Source organism: Sardina pilchardus, chromosome 9, assembly GCF_963854185.1.
Source record: "Sardina pilchardus chromosome 9, fSarPil1.1, whole genome shotgun sequence".
Taxonomy (NCBI): Eukaryota; Metazoa; Chordata; class Actinopteri; order Clupeiformes; family Clupeidae; genus Sardina; species Sardina pilchardus.
Window position 1 is genome coordinate 13,802,994 of NC_085002.1, and position 20,561 is coordinate 13,823,554.

At 49.2% G+C, this 20,561-nt stretch overlaps 1 protein-coding gene across 1 annotated transcript in view; it reads left to right on the forward strand.

Annotated features, from left to right (window-relative positions):
* ptprga (protein tyrosine phosphatase receptor type Ga) overlaps positions 1–20,561 on the forward strand; it is a 182,130-nt gene that overhangs the window by 89,559 nt on the left and 72,010 nt on the right. The window contains exons 3-4 of the mRNA XM_062545872.1: positions 9,442–9,624; positions 13,625–13,773. Of these exons, the coding sequence (XP_062401856.1) occupies positions 9,442–9,624; positions 13,625–13,773 (332 nt within the window). The remainder of the gene's footprint in view (positions 1–9,441; positions 9,625–13,624; positions 13,774–20,561) is intronic.

The window sequence follows — 20,561 nt, forward strand, 5'->3', positions numbered from 1 at the left end:
CCGCCCGTTAAGAGCTTGACACACCATTAGCGGGGTTTTTTTTCTTCCTCTGGAGCCTATTGGATGTGCACTTTATCCACGGTCCCCGAGCGACTCTCTGTATACTGACCCCTGCCACCTCCTCTTAAACGCAGTGTGACGTGTGTGTCGGGCCGCGATGGTCACACAGTTAATGCAATGGGATGGGACGGAGCCATCCGATGAATTTTAAAAGTGTCTTGCGGGACGGAAGAAATCCATAATGTCATTTTTATGGAGAATAAAGCGCTTCCTGTTTCCTCTGGAGACGTGGGAAAGGAAGGAAGTGCTTGTCCCTCCGCATGGAAAGCCATTCCCCCTTTTTTCTCTTGTTCAATAAATGAGGTCTCGCCGAAGGCATCCGTTTGCTAGATATTTATTGCCGTTCTTTCCTTCTTTTTTCTCCTCTCTTCCTGTTCTTCTTTTTTTTGATTCTGCTGATGTTTCCTCCAGCCCTCCCACACCCCCCTCTCTCTCTCACACACACACACACACACACACACACACACACACACACACACACACACACACCCTTCCCTTTTCTAATGCAGTTAAACTCCTTTGAAGTATTGCTAGAATTAGATTTCTCTCTCTTTTTTGCTCTGGGGGCTTTCATTATTTTTTATTTATCAAAAGGAAGGGAGAAGCTAGGACAATGCTATAATTCCACAAAAGGGGGGAAACAAAGGCAGGCAGAAATCGGCACAGTCACACGTAAGGTCGAAAGAGGCCTGGAGGACCGTGAGCGGCGTCGTCCTCAGATGTGCTACGCCGGCGAAACCCGACTTTGTTTTTTCTTTTTCTTTTTTTTTTTATCGGCAAACACAGTAAATAGAGGGTTGACGTGGCGCCTCAGTGAAATTAGCGCTTGGCAATGAAACAAACCAGTTGCATGCAGATCGCAGGTGCCCTTGGGCACTCTCTCTCGGCGCCCAGGCTCAGTGAAGTCGGTCGGTGTGACCTTTGTGGGGTTTGCGCCGGGCTCACAGAATCGAGGCAAGTCAAAGCCAGGCGACGGGTCAATCTACACAGTCCCCTCATGCCAGCAGACGACACAAAAAAAGCTCCCTTTTCCAAACTCTGCTGTCAGCTCATCTGAACATATTGTGCTTTTTGAGTCACTTGTGAGAATATCATTGACTCATAGTGTTTGCTGGCATGGAGGTATTTTACCACTGAGGAGTAAAAGATGTTTATTTTTTTTCCTGGTACCAAGCTTTGGGCATCAGATCCTTCCATGAAATTATTCTGAAAACTTGTTTTTTTTTCTCATTATTTCTGTTTTTGTACTGGAGAAGAATGTTGGGAATCATAAAATAAATTGCCTGCTTCTAAAATAATGACAAGCCACTTTAACAGATAAATTGTATCTTCTCTCTCAAAGCAAAAAAAAACATTTTGGGCTGGAGATGATGTTTCATCATCTTAATGATGCACAATAAACAGTGAGCTAATATTCAGCTGAGCTGCAAATTAAGTTCTTCAATACAGTCAACTTTTTAGCTTGTGAAATTTCTTGACTTTTACTTTGTAAAATAGACACTTACGGCTGAGGGAAAACCCAGCACAATCAGTGAGAGCCTTTTCAGGCAGCTGAGCGGCATTCAGGCAAGCTGGTGTAGGACCTGTCCGTGTATTTTTTAAGAATGAGAGTTGAAAATACTGATAGCTATGCTAATTAGAAATCGTGTTAGGCTAATGGTCAGCTTGGATTATTACGCTGCCTAGCCGCAGGTGAAATTAGTATTCTGCCTGATAATGACATATCGAATTACAGTGGAGCTTTGTCTCATTTGTTGCCTTTGTGTTGTGTGCTGTGAGTGGGCTGCCCTTGAACTGTGTGTGTGTGTGTATTCTATGGATGGCAGAGGGCTGGCAATGTCTGGTGCAAGTGCTGAGGGGGATCATGGTCACCATGCATGCATGCATGATCAGGCTTTGCATGTGGAAGTGTTTTCATCTGTGTGTATGTATGCGTGTGTGTGTTTTAACATAAACACGCTTGCCAGCTGGACTGTTTTTTTTTTTTTTTATCTTTTTTTTTTCTCAGAAAAAATCAAGGCGGTTTGAGTGGGCATGCACATGTTTGTATGTGTGAGCCTGTGTGTGTGTGTGTGTTATAACAGCCTTTTGTGTGTGTGTGTGTGTGTGTGTGTGTGTGTGTGTGTGTGTGTGTGTGTGTGTGTGTGGCCCTCTGTGTGATGGTCAGGGGGTGGCTGTGACACAGAGGGTATTGGGGCGTGAGTGTCAGGATGAGGGCACAGTGAGGTGCGAACTCTGTGTGTGACTGCAAGTGTGTGTGTGTGTGTGTGTGTGTGTGTGGGTAGTCCTGTTGGTGGTGGCTCAACTGGTGCAAGTGAGGGAAGTGAAGAGAGAGGCAGACTTAACAGATTTTGGGATGACTGAACTCGTGTCACTGGCATGGCATGGTGTGATATGGGCAAGGTGTGTGTGTGTGTGTGTGTGCGTGTGTGTGTGCGCGCGCGTGTGTGTGTGTGTGTGTGAGTAGGAGTCATGGGTGGGTGTGGGCTCTGGGGACATCTGTAAAATGCACTGTGACAGCATGTGAAGACACTGAGGAGAGCTGTCAGAGAGAGGGAAAGTGGGGGAGGGGTGGGTGGGTGGGTGTCTGAGACAGTAAGGGGGCAGCCGGGGGGTCCCTAAGCCGCCTGGCCCCACAGTCCTGTTCCCGTCGTCCCCGATCCCTCCATCCATCCCTCCTTTCCTCCCTCCCTCCATCCCTCTCTCTGGAGACAAAGCCGACGTTTCTAATTAACGCTGAGTGACACGCCGTCAGGCCCTCTATTTTTACCCTCCTCAAACACATCTCCATGAATGGCTAGAGAGCAGTCATTACAGCAAGGTGAAAAGAGTCGCTGCTCCAGACGTGGAAATAGGCGGGGTGGGGGTGGGGTTTGGGGGGTGGGGTTTGGGGGGGGGGGGGGTGAGACGCGCTTATGCAGCGGTGGGAAATTACTTTTAGCCGATTTTCAGGGGCATATCCCCACCCCCTGAAGGAGTGTTGTCTGTCGGGAAACTGATGTATGAATTCGATAATGTGGTATTTCAAGGTCATTAGTCAGCACTGGCTGTCTGTCGACTGTGCAAAAAGGCAAGTTTGTGGACGGAATTCCAAATGCAGGTGTATCAAAACTCTTGTCTCGGAAAAGAATGTTAAGGCCTGCCTTGGTTAAATAGCAGTCGCGCGATATGTTTGCATTCTTTTATCAGCTCACAGTCTGAGTAGTCACTGTGTCACGTAGCGTTTTGGGCTGTTCCAGCATGCAGTGTGGTCTGTTTGACTTAATTATTGGTGCAATTAGACCAGTGGGCGATCCTGGAAGGGTGGTTGCGGGGGCAGGGACATTTGTTCCACCTCTTCGTCCAGTCACTAACCGCATTGTGGTCAGCAGTTTGTTTTCTTATAGCGATTTGGCTCTCTTTGTTTCACACTCGCACATAGGGATGGAGGTTAGTGAGGATTCAAGACACACACACACACACTTAACTGCCCCTGAGAGGACAGTAAAGGTGGTGAAGACTGGTTGTCATTGTTACCAGTGGTACCACCACTACCTTTTTTTGGTTTTGGTTGGTAATATATTTGTGGGGGGACCAGAGAGTGCATTCAGCAGTCTGTTCAATGGGAACAAGAGGGATGGGGGCATAGAGAGTGGCGAGTCCAATGGCATTTATTGTGCCACCCTAATGGATGGTGGCACAATAAATTCTATCCGGCTCCCCATATCTAACCCGGGCTTTTCAGCCAAGCTTCAGAGCCCTAATGCACCTGAAGCTCCACAAAGCACTCTGTTCCTAACTCTCTCTCTTATCTCTTTCTGTCTTTATTTTTCTCTATCTATCTTTCGTTCTCTCTATTTCTCTCTCTCTTTCTTTCTTTCTCTCTATCTTTTTTCTCTATCTCTCTCTCTTTCTTTCTCTTTCTTTCTCTCTCTCTCACACGCTCTCTTTGACTTATTCTTTTCTCCTTGACTCTCACTCTCAGCGTCTCCTTCTTTCTCCAGCGCTCTTCATACTCCGTAACGTGGCTTTCATCTCCCCCACTCGGCCCCTGTCATTGCTTTCAACATTATCCAGCTCCTCCTCTCTTTCTCACTGTCTCAACTTGTTTTCCCCTCTGCGGCGGCTACCTGCATTAAGGCAGCAGGCAGCACTACTCCCCATCTTTATTGCCTCCATCCGCAGGTCTGCTCACTTGCCAAGTGGGGATGCTGTAGTAGAAGCAGACGTTGTTGATGTATGAGGCTTTTATTAAATGAGGGAAGAGACTGCCAGTGTTGAACTGCGTGAATGCAAGCTCTGGACAGCCATTTTGATGAATTTATCCACTCGGTTATGTTTTTTTTGTTTTTTTTCCCCCTGTCAACTAATATGTTGCACTTCTCTTTACATGAGTGGGTGATGCATTTGGAGATATTCTCTCCAAGACATATTGTCTTCTAAAAATACTAGAAACGTGAGTCGCCTGAGCACGCATACGCATATTGTGTATAGTGTTCCACCGTTGGCGAGCACTGCCAAACCAAAAAGAACACTAGTGTCGTGTAGGACTGCTGCCATATGTTATCTTGAAACCATGACTGTGACGTGATTTGTACTTGGTCAGAATCCATCTTGTTAACGGAGAACAGCCCTGCTTTTTCCCCCTTCCTCCCGGCCGAGGGAAGCTTACGGGCTTTTGAAAGGGGATACTTGTCTGGTCGGTGCCCAGTCCAGATTAAACATAATACTCTGAGTGGCTCTACTGGGCTTCGCTCGCCACGGCACTCTCTCCGAGATGCCCAGCTCTCCTCGCCGCATTGATTTCGGCTCTTACACACGAATCTTGATGGAACGGCGAGTCCGGCGAGAGCTGGTGAGAGGAGCCAGGAACAAGCCACTGTGTGTGTGTGTGTGTGTGTGTGTGTGTGTGTGTGTGTGTGTGTGTGAGAGTGAGAGACAGAGTATGTAGGGAGTGAAGAGGCTACACCTCCGGCTCTTGATGCCTTTGCCTCTCCCTCCCTCCCTCCTTTCCAAGAACGAAAAAAAGCCCCTTCAGCCTCCCTTTGTTATTTCCCCTCAGAGTGGCATATTTTTCCAAAGGCACATTTCCCCAAAGGTGTGTTTGTTTTGTGCATTACTACACCGCCGGCGGGCACGCGCTCCCGTAATTGGGCTCTTTTTTTTTTGACAGTCTCGCATGATCATGGTTTATTTATGTTGCAAATTAGAATGCTTTTTTAATTATTATTATATTTTATTTATTTTGCTCTTCTTTAATTCAACACCGGCAGGACAAATCATGCATGTAGCAAGGTCAGGCCAAACGTCCCTACGGCGGGAAAACACCGTGGTGGTGGTGTGTTTACACTGTTAACTTTCATCAGATTAAAAAAGAGTGGGCCTTCCGCAGAAGGTTGGACAGTTGCCTGCGAAAAAAAAAGACAAAAAAAAAAACTCGACGACGCGACTGAGCGAGCATTTGAAACCTACCTGAGGGCCTCCCAGCCTTTTTCTCTCCTCGCGTTCACACGAAGCCGTGATCAGTCCTGTCGGATAGTTTGAGTGACGCACACATCATCCGCCCCTGGTTGTCAGGGAGATGAGAGCGAGAGAGCGCGGCAGCCCGGCTCTCTCCATTTTGTATCTGACTAACATGCTGATGTGAAAGGCTTTTCTCGCTGCTGCTGCTCCTGTTGTCATTGTCATTGCACCACCAGCACCACCAGCACCACCAGCACCACCCCTCCTCCCTCCTCCCTCCTCCCTCCTCTTCGCTGTGTGCACCTTGAGCATAAATTCAACAGGACACTAAACTATTTTATGTCCTCGTACATCGTTTATCCAATCATTTTCCACCCCCGCACAACTTACGGATGCAGCGCAATTGAATAACTGGCCAGTATTTAAATTCTGATGGCCAAACTTTCGGATGGAAAGAGACAGAGAGAGAGAGAGAAAGTGGGGTTGTGTGTTAAAAGAGGGAGAGAGAGAGAGATGGTGGGGTTGTGTGTTGAGAGAGAGAGAGAGAGAGAGAGAGAGAGAGATGGTGGGGTTTTGTGTTGAGAGAGAGGGAAAGGGAGAGAGAGAGAGAGAGAGAGAGAGAGAGAGAGAGAGAGAGAGAGAGAGAGAGGGATGAAAGGAAAAAAGCAAACTTCCCTGGCACCTTTTCTCCCCTCATCATAATCTGGACGTGCAGTCCGTGTTTGTGCCTCTCGGGTGTGAAGAGGACCACAGCGAGGTCATGCCACTGGCCACAGGAGAGGTCAGAGGGGAATGAGATGTTGATGTGGCGCCTTGTCTCCAACCCCCCCGCCTGTGGAGCCTGCTGGTGGGGGAGGGGCGCTGAAGTGAGGGTCATGCCCAGGTGAGAGGCAGGGCAGCTGGCCGCATCGGAGAGGTGACATCCCTGCAAATCCTTTCATTATTCAAACACCAACTGGAGCTCGCTCCTGAATCACTACTTCTGCCCCCAACCCCCCCACCTCCCCACACCTCCTCAGTGTGGAAAAATACTGCACACACGCAGAGATCACAGGATCGCCGCGCAGTCCCTCTTGGTTTGTGGTGTGGGTTGAGGTTACCAAGTGTGTGCTGTTTTTCCTGTTTTTGGAGCGTTTGTTTGTTATACTCCCAAAATGGCTTCCTGCCGTCATAAATAATTCCCCTAATATGCAGAGAAATCAGCACTGTCTGTTCTGTGACCCCCCCACATGTGCTCTCAATGTGCGTCATCCTTACAATAATGTCTTGTCTGCCGGTAATGATCAGAAAATAAGAAAATACTTTGCAGAGGTAACTGCGTAGTTTTAACAGACCTCCGAACGTTGAGAAGGACCATTTATGTGAGTGGAACTTTCAGCAGCACTCTGAAGAGCCGTGTAATAGCTTAATGTATAAGTGTGTTTGGTATAGTTTAATATAGTATAGTATAGTTTAGTATAGTATAGAAGTATATATTGTTGGTAGTCACTTCTTGAGTGTGCCTCTGAGGTGGCTCCATTTGCAGGCTGAACTATTTGTGTTGGCATTAGAATCCATCAGGGTGCTTGTTGTGTTTTTTTTCCACTTTATTTGTTTTTGTTGTTTGTGCCTTTGTTCTCATCCGTGACTTGTTGTGCGTAATGCAGAGTGCGCTCTCTCTCTCTCTCTCGTTGAGATGCAGCGCGTAGCACCGTGGCGACGATGACAACAGCGACTGCGGCGGCGTTAGGAACACTCGGCGTATTGCGTTAGAGCGCTGAGCGATCGCCTTTCGCCCAGGCTTCCAAGAGACTCTCTCGTTCTCACTCGCTCCTCTCTCTCTCTCTCTCTCTCTCTCTCTCTCTCTGTCTCTCTCGCCGCCCGGCGAAATCTATAGCTCGCGCGCTTGGATATGAAACCTCGTCCTCGCCGATCAATAACCCCCCAAGGCTACGGCGGGGGCAAAAGGGAGAGGACGGCTCCTAATTCAATGAGGCAGACATTACCGAATGCCCCCGGATGCACGCGGGGCACGGGTAATTGCGGACAAATTCATTTTAGAGCCCGGTAGCTGCAGATTGCTTTCAATTAAGAGTGCACTTTAGCAGGAGCAGGTGGAGGATTCAGGGAAGCTGCTTTGCAGCTCCAGCCCGCTAATGCCCCATTGCCTCCTCCGCCTCCCCCAAATTACCCCACCCTATACCCTCACACGCACATGCATGCACACACACACACACACTCACACACACACACACACACACAGAAACACACACACACACACACACACACACACAGAAACACACACACACACACACACACACACACAGAAACACACACACACACACACACACACACACACACTTTTCCTTTTTGGTGTGCTACGTGACCCTCTAGAGCAGAGTGATTGAAAGGCAAGAGGGGATATGATGATGATGATGATGATGATGATGATGATGATGTGCGGTACTTATGTAGGGATAGGGGCATGATAGCATGGCACTGCTTGGCATCACCTGCACTGGCTGGCTGGCACCCCTGACTTCCTTTCTACTGGCAGTAGAACCTACTGAAGTAAGCAACTCCATGTTTAGCTTTTAGGCCTCACGTTGGGCTGCTGTAGGCTGTCATCTTTCTATTTAGGTATTCATGAACATTGAGTATCTTCTATGCACTCTTACTCATATGTGTGGACACACACACATACACATACACACACACACACACACACACACACACACACACACACACACACACACACACACACACACACACACACACACACACACACACACACACACACACACACACACATTCGCGCAGCTGTGTTCTTCAAGTCTGACATTTTGACATTTCAGACTTTGGAGGTAGAAATACGCCCTTTGGCTTACACTGTTTCACCTTGCATTGATCTGGGCTGTCCATGTGAATGAGTGTGTGTGTGTGTGTGTGTAGAGAGAGAGAGAGAGAGCGTGAGAGAAGGAGAAAAACAGAGATATTGTTCGGTGCACTCTGTGTGCGCTGTTTTGTGTGTGCGGAGGCCAGCGAGTGCGTGGAGCTCCGTGACATTTGGGTCCGCCCCCGAGGAGAGAGAGGCGCTTGTGAGCTCCAGCGAGGAGCTTCACAGCCAAAGCCACGTGAAGTTTAATCTCTTGCCATGACACTGCGGCCCTCCTCTGTCACACTTAGGTGTCCGGGCCATGTGCTCATATCTGCTCTTACATTACTGCCCCTTTACTGCTTCAGCCCTCCACCCCCCCCCCCCCCCCCCACACACACACCCCACACCCCCCCACCCCGTCAGAGCAGCTGGTCACGCTGCACACCATGTCTGCCTGGGTCACGCGGGAAGAAGAAGGCGGAGAGGTTGTGTGTGTGTGTGTGTGTGTGTGTGTGTGTGTGTGTGTGTTTGAGAGTGGAGGAGGGGGGGCATGGAACATGAAGGTCATTCAGCGGTGGCAAAGAGATAGAAGCGAGAGGGAGAATAATATAATTCATGGTAGAATGCGGCGTTGTGTGTCGCGAGCCGCTGTGTAAAAAGGCGGCAGGGGCCAGCGGTGCTTATCGATCGGCTCCCATATTTGTACGCCCTCCACCCCAACCCACCCACCCACCCTCCCCGCATTGGGAGGCAATTGTTCCCGTCACAAACCCTCAAGGACGATGCACCCAAAACGGATAAAAAAAAATAAAAAAAAAACAAGCCGGATTTATTACAAAAAAATACTAGACCCCTGCCATTAATCAATTCCCCAGCTGTCAGAGTCTGGCAACCGACAGAAATCCTTTTTATTTGAGTGTGTCTGTGTGTGTCTGTGTGTGTGTGTTGGGGTGTGTGTCGATGGACCTCCTGTCAAAACGGGACATAGACATTTACGAAAGAGGGGGAAAGGGAGATGGGATGCGTTTGATTGCTCGGGTCAAGAGATGATTGATTGATTTCCTGTCTGTTCTGCTCTGCAGGGACGCATGGGCCAGACGGGGGCTGGACATCGGCCTATCCAGAATGTAAGGAGAAGAACCAGTCGCCAATCAACATTGTCGATGCCGACACAAAGATCTCCGTGGAATACCAAGAGCTAACCCTGGACGGGTTCGAGACAGAATCCTCGAACAAGACCTCAATGAAAAACACGGGAAAGACTGGTAAGAGTTTGTGTGTCTGTGTGTCTGTGTCTGTCTGTGTCTGTCTGTGTCTGTGTCTGTGTGTGCGCATGTCTGCACGTGTGTGTGTGTGTTTGTGTGTGCATGTGTGCGTGAATTCGCATTTACCTGGGTAATTTAGTTGGTCTGTCCTTGTGTGTTTGCATGTTCCTGCATTCAAGCAGGTCGTTTTCCATACCTGTTATCTTTCCACCAACCCAGCGACAGACACCTGAGTGACGGCACCTCGCTGGCTCGCCAATATTTCCCCCCTTTCACACGGGCTTCTCCGCGCTAAGATGGGCATTTCTCACAATTTCCAATCTGTCACCGAGATGGATCGCGTGCTTGCACTGACTGCGAATGGGAGTTCAAACGTTTCGGGAGAATCTGGGCCACAGGTGGCTGGCGTGCCCACTGACAGCAGTCATCACAGGGCCCAGATGTCCCATCACACCACCCCCCCCCCCCCCCCCCCTCCCCAACCCCACACTTCCTCCGGAGCCTCGCGGATTGTGACAGGGCCCCGCCTGAGCCTGGACCTCATCTCTCCCTGTGATTACCCTCTCCGTCACATCATTTATCGGCAGCCATTTATTCCCGGTAATTGCTCAATAAAATGTGGAAGGCACCTGTTTGTGTCTCCTTGATGTTGCGGTTCTCCCCAGACTGAGACCGAGAGAAGAGACAAGGATTTCGGCGCCGCGTGTGCTAGCTGACAAAAATGCACATTCCCAAGGTTGCTCTCTCTTTCTCTTTCTCTGTCTTTCTCTCTTTCCCTCTCTTTCCCTCTCTTTCCCTCTCTTTCCCTCTCTTTCTCTCTCCGTGTCCCTGCGGAGGCCCTTGTGCTGCTAACAGGCAGCCATTGTGTGAGGAAGTGAGGGCGTCTCATCTGTGCACGGATCATCTGTCCTCCCCCGGGGGATGGGCCCAGGCCTCTGATCCCGCAGCCCAGCCCAGGCGAGGAGAGCTGAGCAGCACTCCACTGAACAGGCACAGGGACCGAGAGTCGGGCTCTTCATTTTGGCCCAGCTAGCCAGGAGAGAAGCACTTGTGCTCTCTCTCTCTCTCTCTCTCTCTCTCTCTCTCTCTCTCTCTCTCTCTCTCTCTCTCTCTCTCTCTCTTCTCTCTCTCTCTCTTATTCTCTGTATTCATCACTACATCTCTTCATTGCATCTCTTTCTACCTTTCTATCACTTGGCATTCTCATTCTTTCTCTTCCTCTCTCTCCTAATCGCTGTGTCTTCATCTGTCTCTCTAAATATCTCTCTGACTGAGCTTTCTCTCATTCTTTTTCTTCCCCTCTCTCTCTCGTCATCACTCTCTCTTTGTCACACTGTCCCTACCTTTCTGTCAATCTCATTCTCTATTTGTCTATCTGTTTATCTCTCTCTGTCTCTCAGTTGCATTTAAGAAGCGTTATATGCTTGAGTGAGGATGCAATATTGCTAAAATGTCTCTCGGTCTTCCTGGCAAAGTCCATGTGAAACGCTGATGACCATTCTTGGCCAACGAAAGGAGTCCTCTCTTGAATAGCTGGACAAGAGGTCTGGGGGGAGAGTCAATGATGGACATCTTAGAAACCTCGAGATCTGTGCCACCCACTTCTCGGCCACCTACCGCTGGGCCAAGACAAACAAAGAGTTTGCCAAATCCTTCGGCACACACACACACACACAGACACACACACACACACACACACGCACAGAGAGACTCGGAGCACAGCCCGCATCGTTTCATCCCTTGACATAATCTGTGCATTACAAGACAAATGTCCCCATGTTGTGCCATGAATTATGGATGCCGATCCTCACTATTTATGAATGACATCTGAGCATTTTATCTTTGAAATAATCACCTGCCAGAGTCGTTGGCGAAGAGGCACAGCCATGCCCCGCCGTGGGGCGGGATAAGCATATTTGAATAATGCATGACTTGATCAATTTTTCACGATCGTCGGTTCTTCTCGTTTCTGTTGAAGTCTCCAAACTCTGTCTCTCAACCCTGACCCACTCACCTTACCTGCGCCCGGTAGTTCTCACAAACGTTTGAAAGAGTTCTGAGGAAAGTACGATAGAGCTCGGGTAAACGGGAAGGCCAGAGATTTTTTTTTTCCCAAATAACTCCTCCGATGCAGTTTTTTCATATTTTTTTTGAGGAAGAGGAGGAAGGAGTGGAAGAAATTCATGAGGACTTGGAAGCCTGACAGGAACATTTGCATTGATTAAGGATTTACTTTCACGCGAGCTCCCCGTGTTCACACGCCGCTATCCAAGGTCTTTCCGGCTTAGCGTATAATTCCTGTGTTGCCTGTTAATGCGCTCCAACATTGGCTGGAGTCGGTAATAAAACATTCCCATGGCCTGCCTAGCCTCTCACAGTAGATTATGTCTCGGGCTAAAAAAAAAAGTAAAGGCCCAAAACAAATGTCGAAGGAGTGGCTCGATTTAGCGCTATGTCTAGTGCTGTGCATGTTGACCGCGATGGCGGACTCGATTCAACGGCATGTTCAGTGCTATCCATGTCGACCACGATGGCGGAGGCTTCCTGAAAACAGTGACACCACTGTCACATACTGGCAGCACACCTCAGTGGTTCGATGCTTCAAACACGCCATAAATACACTCAGAAATGTACACACACACACACACACACACACGCACACACACACACACACACACTTTCTCACACACACACACACACAGTGAGGCTTTGTCGGATCTGCTCTCTCCACTTCGCCAGGCTCTCATCCTCTTTTCCCCCGAGTTGGTTATGTTTATCCCTGCCGCTCGACCCGGTTCAGCTCAGCTTGGGCTCGACGCAGCACGGTGTGGTTTTCGGGAGCGCTGCCAGTTTGGCACGATCGCGGCAGCCGGTCGGTCATATCAGATTTGCTCTTTGCGTTAAAAAAAAAAAAAAAGGCCCGGGGCCTTAAAGAGCGTAGGATCAGGACCGGATCACTGTAATCTGAGTATCCAGGAGGCAGGCTCGCTCGAGTGTTACCCCGAGTGCTGATTGGCTTGGGATGAGCACATGGAAACAGAGCTCGGTGTGTGAAAGGCTCTGCCTCCGCCTCTTCCCCAAAGCCAATAGGAGGACTCTCCACTGCACCAAGAGCACTGTTTGGAGCACTGTTGGGAGAGTGACATTTGTGACTGACAACGGAGTCGCTATATGGAATGTGTCTGCATTTACTTCAACGGTTCCCCATCAAGTCCAAGGGTCCAATTACTGCCATGAAGATGTCAAAACAGGCTTTGAGTCCCTTGAGTGGGACGGAAGTTACTCTGTTGACGCAAGGTGGTTTCGGAGGTGGAGGATTGGGAGGTCTGTGTGTCTGTGTGTGTGTGTGTGTGTGTGTGTGTGTGAGTGTGTGTAAGTGAAGGAGATTCAGAAATTCAATCAAAAGAAGAGATCTGCTTGACAATAGGGAGCGTTGGTTTAGGGTCGTATTGGTTAATTAAACCCCCACCCCTCTCTCCTCTGACCAATTTGAGAGTCTAAGTGCTGTTTAAAAAAACGAGCGTGTCCTGCTCCACCGATTCCCCCTTTATTTCAGAAAGGTTTTTTTTTTATGGAATAACAAAGGACTTGAAAAAGCAATTTGAAATTGTGGTCGGAGATAGCCCTTGCCAACCCACTGCAAATTGCTCTCCATTCGAGCCCCTTGCCTTTGAGGCCAAGGGAACGACGGCGAAAGGCTGCATGTAATATTCGCCTCATCTCCCTAAAGAGCCCAAATAGATAAACCCTTAATGCTGCAAGTGTCCTCAAATGAATGTCTCTTTTATTTTGTAGGCCAAACAGTAATGCCCAGCTGTGTGCACACGTCTATTTGATGTGTGTGTGACTTTGATTCACCGCAAATGTTTATTTTGTTTCCCTTTGCTTATTTGTTTTTCCCAACCCCCCCCCCCTCTCATCTTTCCATCTCTCTCTTTCCTGCGGTCTCCCTCTCTACCTTTCTCTCTCTCTCCCTCCTGCTCAATCCCTCTCCCCGCAGTGGCGGTTCTGTTGAAGGACGACTACTACGTGCGAGGCGCAGGCCTGCCCGGCCGCTTCAAGGCGGAGAAGGTGGAGTTCCACTGGGGACAGAGCAACGCGTCGGAGGGCTCGGAGCACAGTATCAACGGACACCGCTTCCCCGTGGAGGTGAGCAAGTGGCCTGGACTACCGAGCGATCGAATGAATAAATGAATGAATGAATGAATGAATGAATGAATGAGTGAATGGCTGAATGAAAGGAAGAAAGGAAAGGGAGAGAGTCAGCAAGTTGGTGATTGACTGAAAAGGAGAGAAAGAAAAGAGGTGAGTGAGAGAAGGAACGGGAGAGAAGGAACGGGATAAGTTACCGAGCGGATGAATGAAGGGAAAGGGAGAGAGAGTTAGCCAGCGAGCGATTGAATGAAGGGAGAGGCAGAGAGTAACGGCGGGGTGAGTGGCCGTCCGTCACCACACCGGGCAGGCAGGCGACTGACGGAGGGCGTGCCGGTATCGATCGCGACGGAGCATTATGTACAGTCAGACCTCTCCGGCGCGCGCTGATCAATGGGCCTGGAACACTGTCCGGAGCTCGCTCCTCGGCCGGGTGATTTAGCGTTATGGGCGTCTGCCACCGTTAACATGCAGTAAGAGGCCGTTTTTATGGGTCTGCATTCAGCCGGTCAACGAATCACACAGTATGCACGGATCTGAAGCCCAGGCGTCACACAGAGTCTGGGCTTGTAGCGGCTTTTCTGGTTTTTTTTTAACTCTCTATCTAGTTTTAATTATAGCTTTTCAGTTGACCTTTTTTTTATTTTTGCTTTTATAGAGGATAATTTATCCATTTATATGCATGAGATTATCTTCAAAGTGATCAGTTGTCAACACTACTGGACTATTTGTTTTAATTTTAGCTTTTGTGATTGTTGCACTTTTCATTGATAATGTTTCTATTTATATGCATTACATTTTCTCAGAGTCATTCGACGTCAGTACACTTCAAGTACTGAATTATTGCCATGATGAAAAATGCAAGTGAGGTGCTTATTTACCAGTCACCTTATCAGTCATGCCTTTGTTCTGACGACAGGGCTGTTTATTTGCTCTGCCAGTAACATTGTCATATCTATGATAATATTGATTCTGTCAGGAAATACATAGATTTGCAGAGAGTGGTGTCTGTGAAAATCCCTGTATGTGCAAACACTGTGAGTGGAAGCCCGTCTCTGGGTTGGATTAGTCGGGGCTGGCGCTCGGCTTCACTCTGTAGTCGGCGCGCATTCGCGAGGCCTAGACCAGGAGAATGCAGATGAGGCCACTATCACTTCACCTCCTGCATGCAGAGAGAGAGAGAGAGAAAGAGAAAGAGAGAGATAGAGAAAGAGAAAGAAAGAGACAGAGAGAGGGAGGGAGAGAGAGAGAGAGAGACGGGCAGAGAGAGAGCGGGAGAGAGTGACAGAGTGACAGACGGAGAGAGAGAGAGACAGAGAGAGTTAGAGTGAGATAAGACAAAAACAGATGGAGAGAGGAAAGCCCATGTGGCAGCTCAGCTGAGATGGACGCAGAGAGGAGAAAAAGTGGTCAGTCAGGAAGAGGAGGGGAAAAAAGAGCAAAAAAGTTGCAGATGTGGGGAGAGGAAAAGTGAAGACAAAAACAAACAACAAAGATGGAGGTGCTGACGCATCTCTGCTTCATGTTTACAGAGATGGCCTCAGTCACCAGCCCACTGTCTGCCGTTAACGAGGCCGATAGTCCTAGAGCTAATTAAAGATGTTGCAGTGGAGAGGCCCCGTGTTTGTAAGCACACACACACACACACACACACACACACACACACACACACACACACACACACACACACACACACACACACACACACCACCTCTACCACTTGTGATACTTCATCATCGCAGTTCTCCAGCTAATTGACCAACACTCCTGACAAATCACCTATTTGTGTGCGTGTGTGTGTGTGGGGGGGGGGGAGGAGATATTGACCGCCTGTGTAGCAAGGATGTGGGTATGCTGCTCACCGCTATGTGGAGCTAAAAACATGACATGGGAGACGGAGCATGAGAAACGGCTCCGTCATAAAAAAAGAATGGAGATTCTATTTGTTTTGGTGTGTGTGTGTGTGTGTGGGTGCGTGTCTATATGTTTGACTGTATAAGTGATTGTACTTGTTTGTATGCAGAAAGGTATATCTTTATATGAATTGAATTCATCAATGTTCAGGCCGTTCTTTTTATGCTCACGCGGACAGCTGTGGTCTTTCAGACGACCCATCGTGTAACTTGTAACACATGAAGCCCCTCTGATATACTGGGCCTTGTTACATGAGTCGGTGGAATCCGGCAACTTAACCGTTGTGTCTTATATTTAGGGCATATTAATGAAGCAAATTGTTTGATTATTTCAGTTCCACTTAAATGTTGGTGCACATTAGTGGGGTTTCATGCGTGTCCGCGTGTCCATATACTTCTGTCGCGGCTAATTCTAATTAAAGATAATTATTTTGTTTTCCGGCTGCAGGCTGGAGAGCATTTATAATTGAACATGCACTTTGAAGGGCTATTTTTTCGCGGCTGACGGACAGGTCGGCTGCCAGAGATTTTCTGCGGCGAGTAGATGGCCCTCGACGCCCGTCCTCTCTCGGCTCCGTGTCATTATGGCTGGAGCCAACAGCCTCTCAGCCAGTTCTCCCTGCTTCTCGAGCAGACCCTTCACATGCCCCGCGAGCTGCCCATGATTTTCGATTGCATGAGGAGAGAGCAGGGGTGGGAGAATGGAGAAGGGGGGAGGTGGTGGTGGTGGTGGTGGTGGGTTTTTGGGGGGGGGGGGCACTTGGCAGGACATGAAACTGGAGAGAGAGCAAGAGAGAGAAAATGGACAGTAGAAAGTGGCGGGTGTCTGTGGCGATGGAGGTGGCATGAACTCGTCCAAATCCTGTCTTTCTAGTTCTCTCTCTCCCTCTCTGTCTGTCTGTCTCTGTCTCTCTCTCACACACACTCCCTCTCTCTCTTGCTCTCTCTCACTCACACACACTCACTCTCTCTCTCTTCTCTCTCTCACACACACTCTCACTCTCTCTCTTCTCTCACTCTCTCATTCACTCTTTCTCTCTTTCACACACACACACTCACTCTCTCTTCTCTCTCTCTCTCTCTCTCTCTCTCTCTCTCTCTCTCTCTCTCTCTCTCTCTCCCCCCCCCTCTCCTGGGGCCCATGCTGTTTGGCCCCCTGCTGAATAGAGCCACGGCGGAGCCCGTTTGTGTCTCGAGAGGCGGGGGTCCAGCGTGTGTCCACCGCTCCGCCTGCTCCTTTCAAGGGCTACTGAAGGTCTGGCCCTCCGGTGCCTTTGTGTGCGAGGGCCAGTCAGTGGCATGATGGAGGGAGAAGAAGGTGAATTACACATAATCTGTGGTGTGGATAATGTGCAAGACACAACCTTTGAACCGCGGTTAAAAAGAATGAAAGGGCAAGGAGACAGTCGATTGTAATCACACATATTGCGTGGGGATTCTTTTTTGTGTGTGTGGCGGTGGGAGGTCTCTGTTCAGTGTATGTGTGTGTGTGTGTGTGTGTGTGTCTTTTGAGTGAGATATTTTTGTGCGGAAGAAAGGAAAAGGACAAGAGAGGGATGTTGGCTTCACCGGCACTGTGAACTACGTCCCCACCCCCCCATCCACAGCTACAGCTACATGTGTGTATCAGTGAGATCCCACCGGGGGGGCTGGTCAGCTGGCCCGAGAGCCCTGACAGGCCATCTCTCACAGGCCAAGCCACTGAGGAGCAGCTCTGGGGAGGGGAGAGGGGAGAGGGGAGATGGTCTTGTGCTAGTTTATCACAACTGACACAATAACCTCTTGGGGCTGCCCTGAAGGCTCTATTGCTGTTTAAATGAACAAGTGGTGTTAATGATAATGATGAGGATAATAATAGTAATGATGATGAAGTTGTTGTTGTTGTTGTTGTTGTTGATGATGATAATAATAATGATAAAGATAATAGTAATAATATACTAACATCTAATCATCAAATAGCCCTTTCTTTAGAGAACAATAGAGAACAATACGGTATAACAGAAACAGGTTTAGGTGATTAAACTATGGAGATCCAGTTAACACACGGGTCCAATTGGAGTATCTCATGCAGTCTCTTCCAGTCTCCTGGTAGGGCACACACACTCTCCTCCTAGTGCTGCTGCAGATGGGCCTGTGTGAGCAAGTGGTCATTCCGTCTCTTCGGCTTGCTGCTTTATGCGCGGCGCCACGTCTCTTTAGCTCACGCGTCCTCCGTATCCATGACAGACGGGCGATGTATCGCTTCTCCGCCGCGGCGCCGTGACGCCTATGAATACGCATGAGGCGGTCGACAGCGAGAGATTTGCTGCGAAATGCCGTTCTCATTTTTTTTTTAAAGTCCTCTTGATGAATGATTTATGATTTACAAGCATTGCCATTTAGTAATTGTTCCCTAATAAGCCCCTTGAATTGCGTGATTAAGTGTTGGCCCGCTGTGCCCGTACCCGCTGTTTTAACAGTAAAGCGCTGGTTAATATGCCAGGCACATCGCCTCGGATGTGTTGTAGGGCCCTCAATCTGGCATCTATCAGACATGGCGCATTTATCGTGACGCCACTCACATCTATGTTGCGCATCTCGCTAAAATACTCCCACCGTTCCCCCACCCCCCACCACCCACATACCCTGCCATCCAACCGCACCCCCAACAACCACTACTACTAACCCACCACCCCCCCCCCCCCCCCCCTTCAAGAAAGACATGGCTGAATGGCTCATGAATGAATTATACAGGGGCAGAAAGAAAGAAAGAGGGACACACACACACACACACACACACACACACACACACACACACACTCACGCTGCTGGTGCTGTCTTATCTGCTAATCTCCGTTAGCGTCGGCACAGCCTCTTTGTTTCCGCGCCAAGGCGCGCACGCTGGCAGAGGTTAACGGAAGAGGGCTCCAAGGTGGCACTGAGCAAATAGCAATTAACTCGCATCCAGCTCGCCGTGTCAAGGCCCGAATATTTGCACTGCTCGTTTGATCTCCTCGCCGCATTTGTTTATTCGTCATCGGCCCCACTCATCCACCGTGCGCCGCCGTCACACACGTAGCCGTCACGTACCCATCACACACACACACACACACACACACACACACTCACACACACACCCACACACCCACACACACACACACACACACACACACACACACACACACATATACACGTCCCACTACCATGCAGACACCAGCCATCTTTATTTATTTTATTTGATTGTGTGACTGGGCTATCTTAAAGATGGCCGTTTGCTGCTGGGCTGAGGGGCGAGTGTAGGCGTGGGCGTGGAGGACATCTCTCGCCCGTCCTGTCGTCTCTCCGCTATCGCACCGCACTTATCGCTTCCGCGCTGCAATCAGACCTTTTCTCTCTCTCTCTCTCTCTCTCTCTCTCTCTCTCTCTGTCTTTTTTTGGGTGGTGCTGCTACTGATGGTGGTGGTGGTGGTGGTGGTGGAGGAGGACGATTGAGGGGAGGATTGGGGATGCGGGATAGGATAGGAGGTGTCAGCTGGCAGGTGATCTCAGCGACGCTGCGCTTAGGTGGTAAGCAGTCCATTTAATCATGGCCAAAGCTCCGGCAGCCTCCCGAGGCAGCACGCGATAAAGCAGCAGCAGCAGCAGCAGCATGAGCAATGTGTCTGTACAGCAGAGAGAGAGAGAGAGAGAGAGAGAAAGGGGGATAGAGAGAGGGAGAGGGAGAGGTGCACCAACCGCTATCCACCTGCACAGATAAGGGGCACAAAGTAAATTAACACACATGGTGGGGGGGCAAGGGAAGCGGCGTGTCTGCCCCCCTCCCCAACCACGCACACACACACACACACACACACATACACGCACACACACACACGCACACACACACGCACACACACGCTGCCGTGGGTATCACAGATAAGAGATGGCATTGATGAATTGAATTTTATTTCCCATCAGCCATTGCCGGGGCTGAAATAGAAAGTACATTCCAAAATATTATTTGATGCAAAAAGGAGATAATTTCAGTGCAAGACCCTGTGCGTGTGTGTGCGTGTGTGTGTGTGTGTGCTTGTGTGCGTGTGCGTGTGTGCATGTGTGTGCGTGTGTGTGTGTGTGTGTGTGTGTGTGTGTGTGTGTGTGCGCACGCGCACACATTGTGGCTGTTTTGCTGAGGTGAGAAACCGAAAGAGCAAGAACGTGATGGGGAAATATGTGCGAACATATTGTCAGAGAGGAAACACAAAAATATACATGGCTGCCTATTGCACATTCAAAGCATACGCGCTCTCACTCCGTCTAACACGCTGGAACAGCTTCACAGGCGTCTCACTGTGAGCGGTGCGCTGTGCCATTTCATGCCAAACCTCCGTCAGTGCCCACATGGCATCCAGCACCCAACTTGAGCAAGCAGAAAATGTTTTTTTTATGTATATACATATGTTACATGCTGTTTAGAATGGTAGCCTATTATGTGTAGGGAAATGTAGAGTCGGCTATGACCATTGACCAGGCAGGTTGGTCATTCAGTTTCACTGCACAGCACTGTGCAATTTACTCTTGTTCTCGAGCCGCGTTTGTGTCTCAAACAGCATACTTCCATCAGTACACGGCTAGTGTGTACTAAGCCTATCATTCATGGGGGGAAAGGTAGCGTAGGCTACTCTGGAAGGACAAAACAGTGAGGCTGGACATTCAGTTCCACTACCGCATGGTCATTCATTCTTGTTTTTTTACATTTTTAAGAGCAATTCTAGCAACAAATGTACAACAACAAGCAAAAAACAAGTGCATTGATAAGTGCTATGAGAGGAGATGTTCTCTGAAGAGTTGGGTTTTCAGACGTTTTTTGAAGATGGAGAAGGATGTCCCTGCTCTAGTAGAAGCTGATTGTGC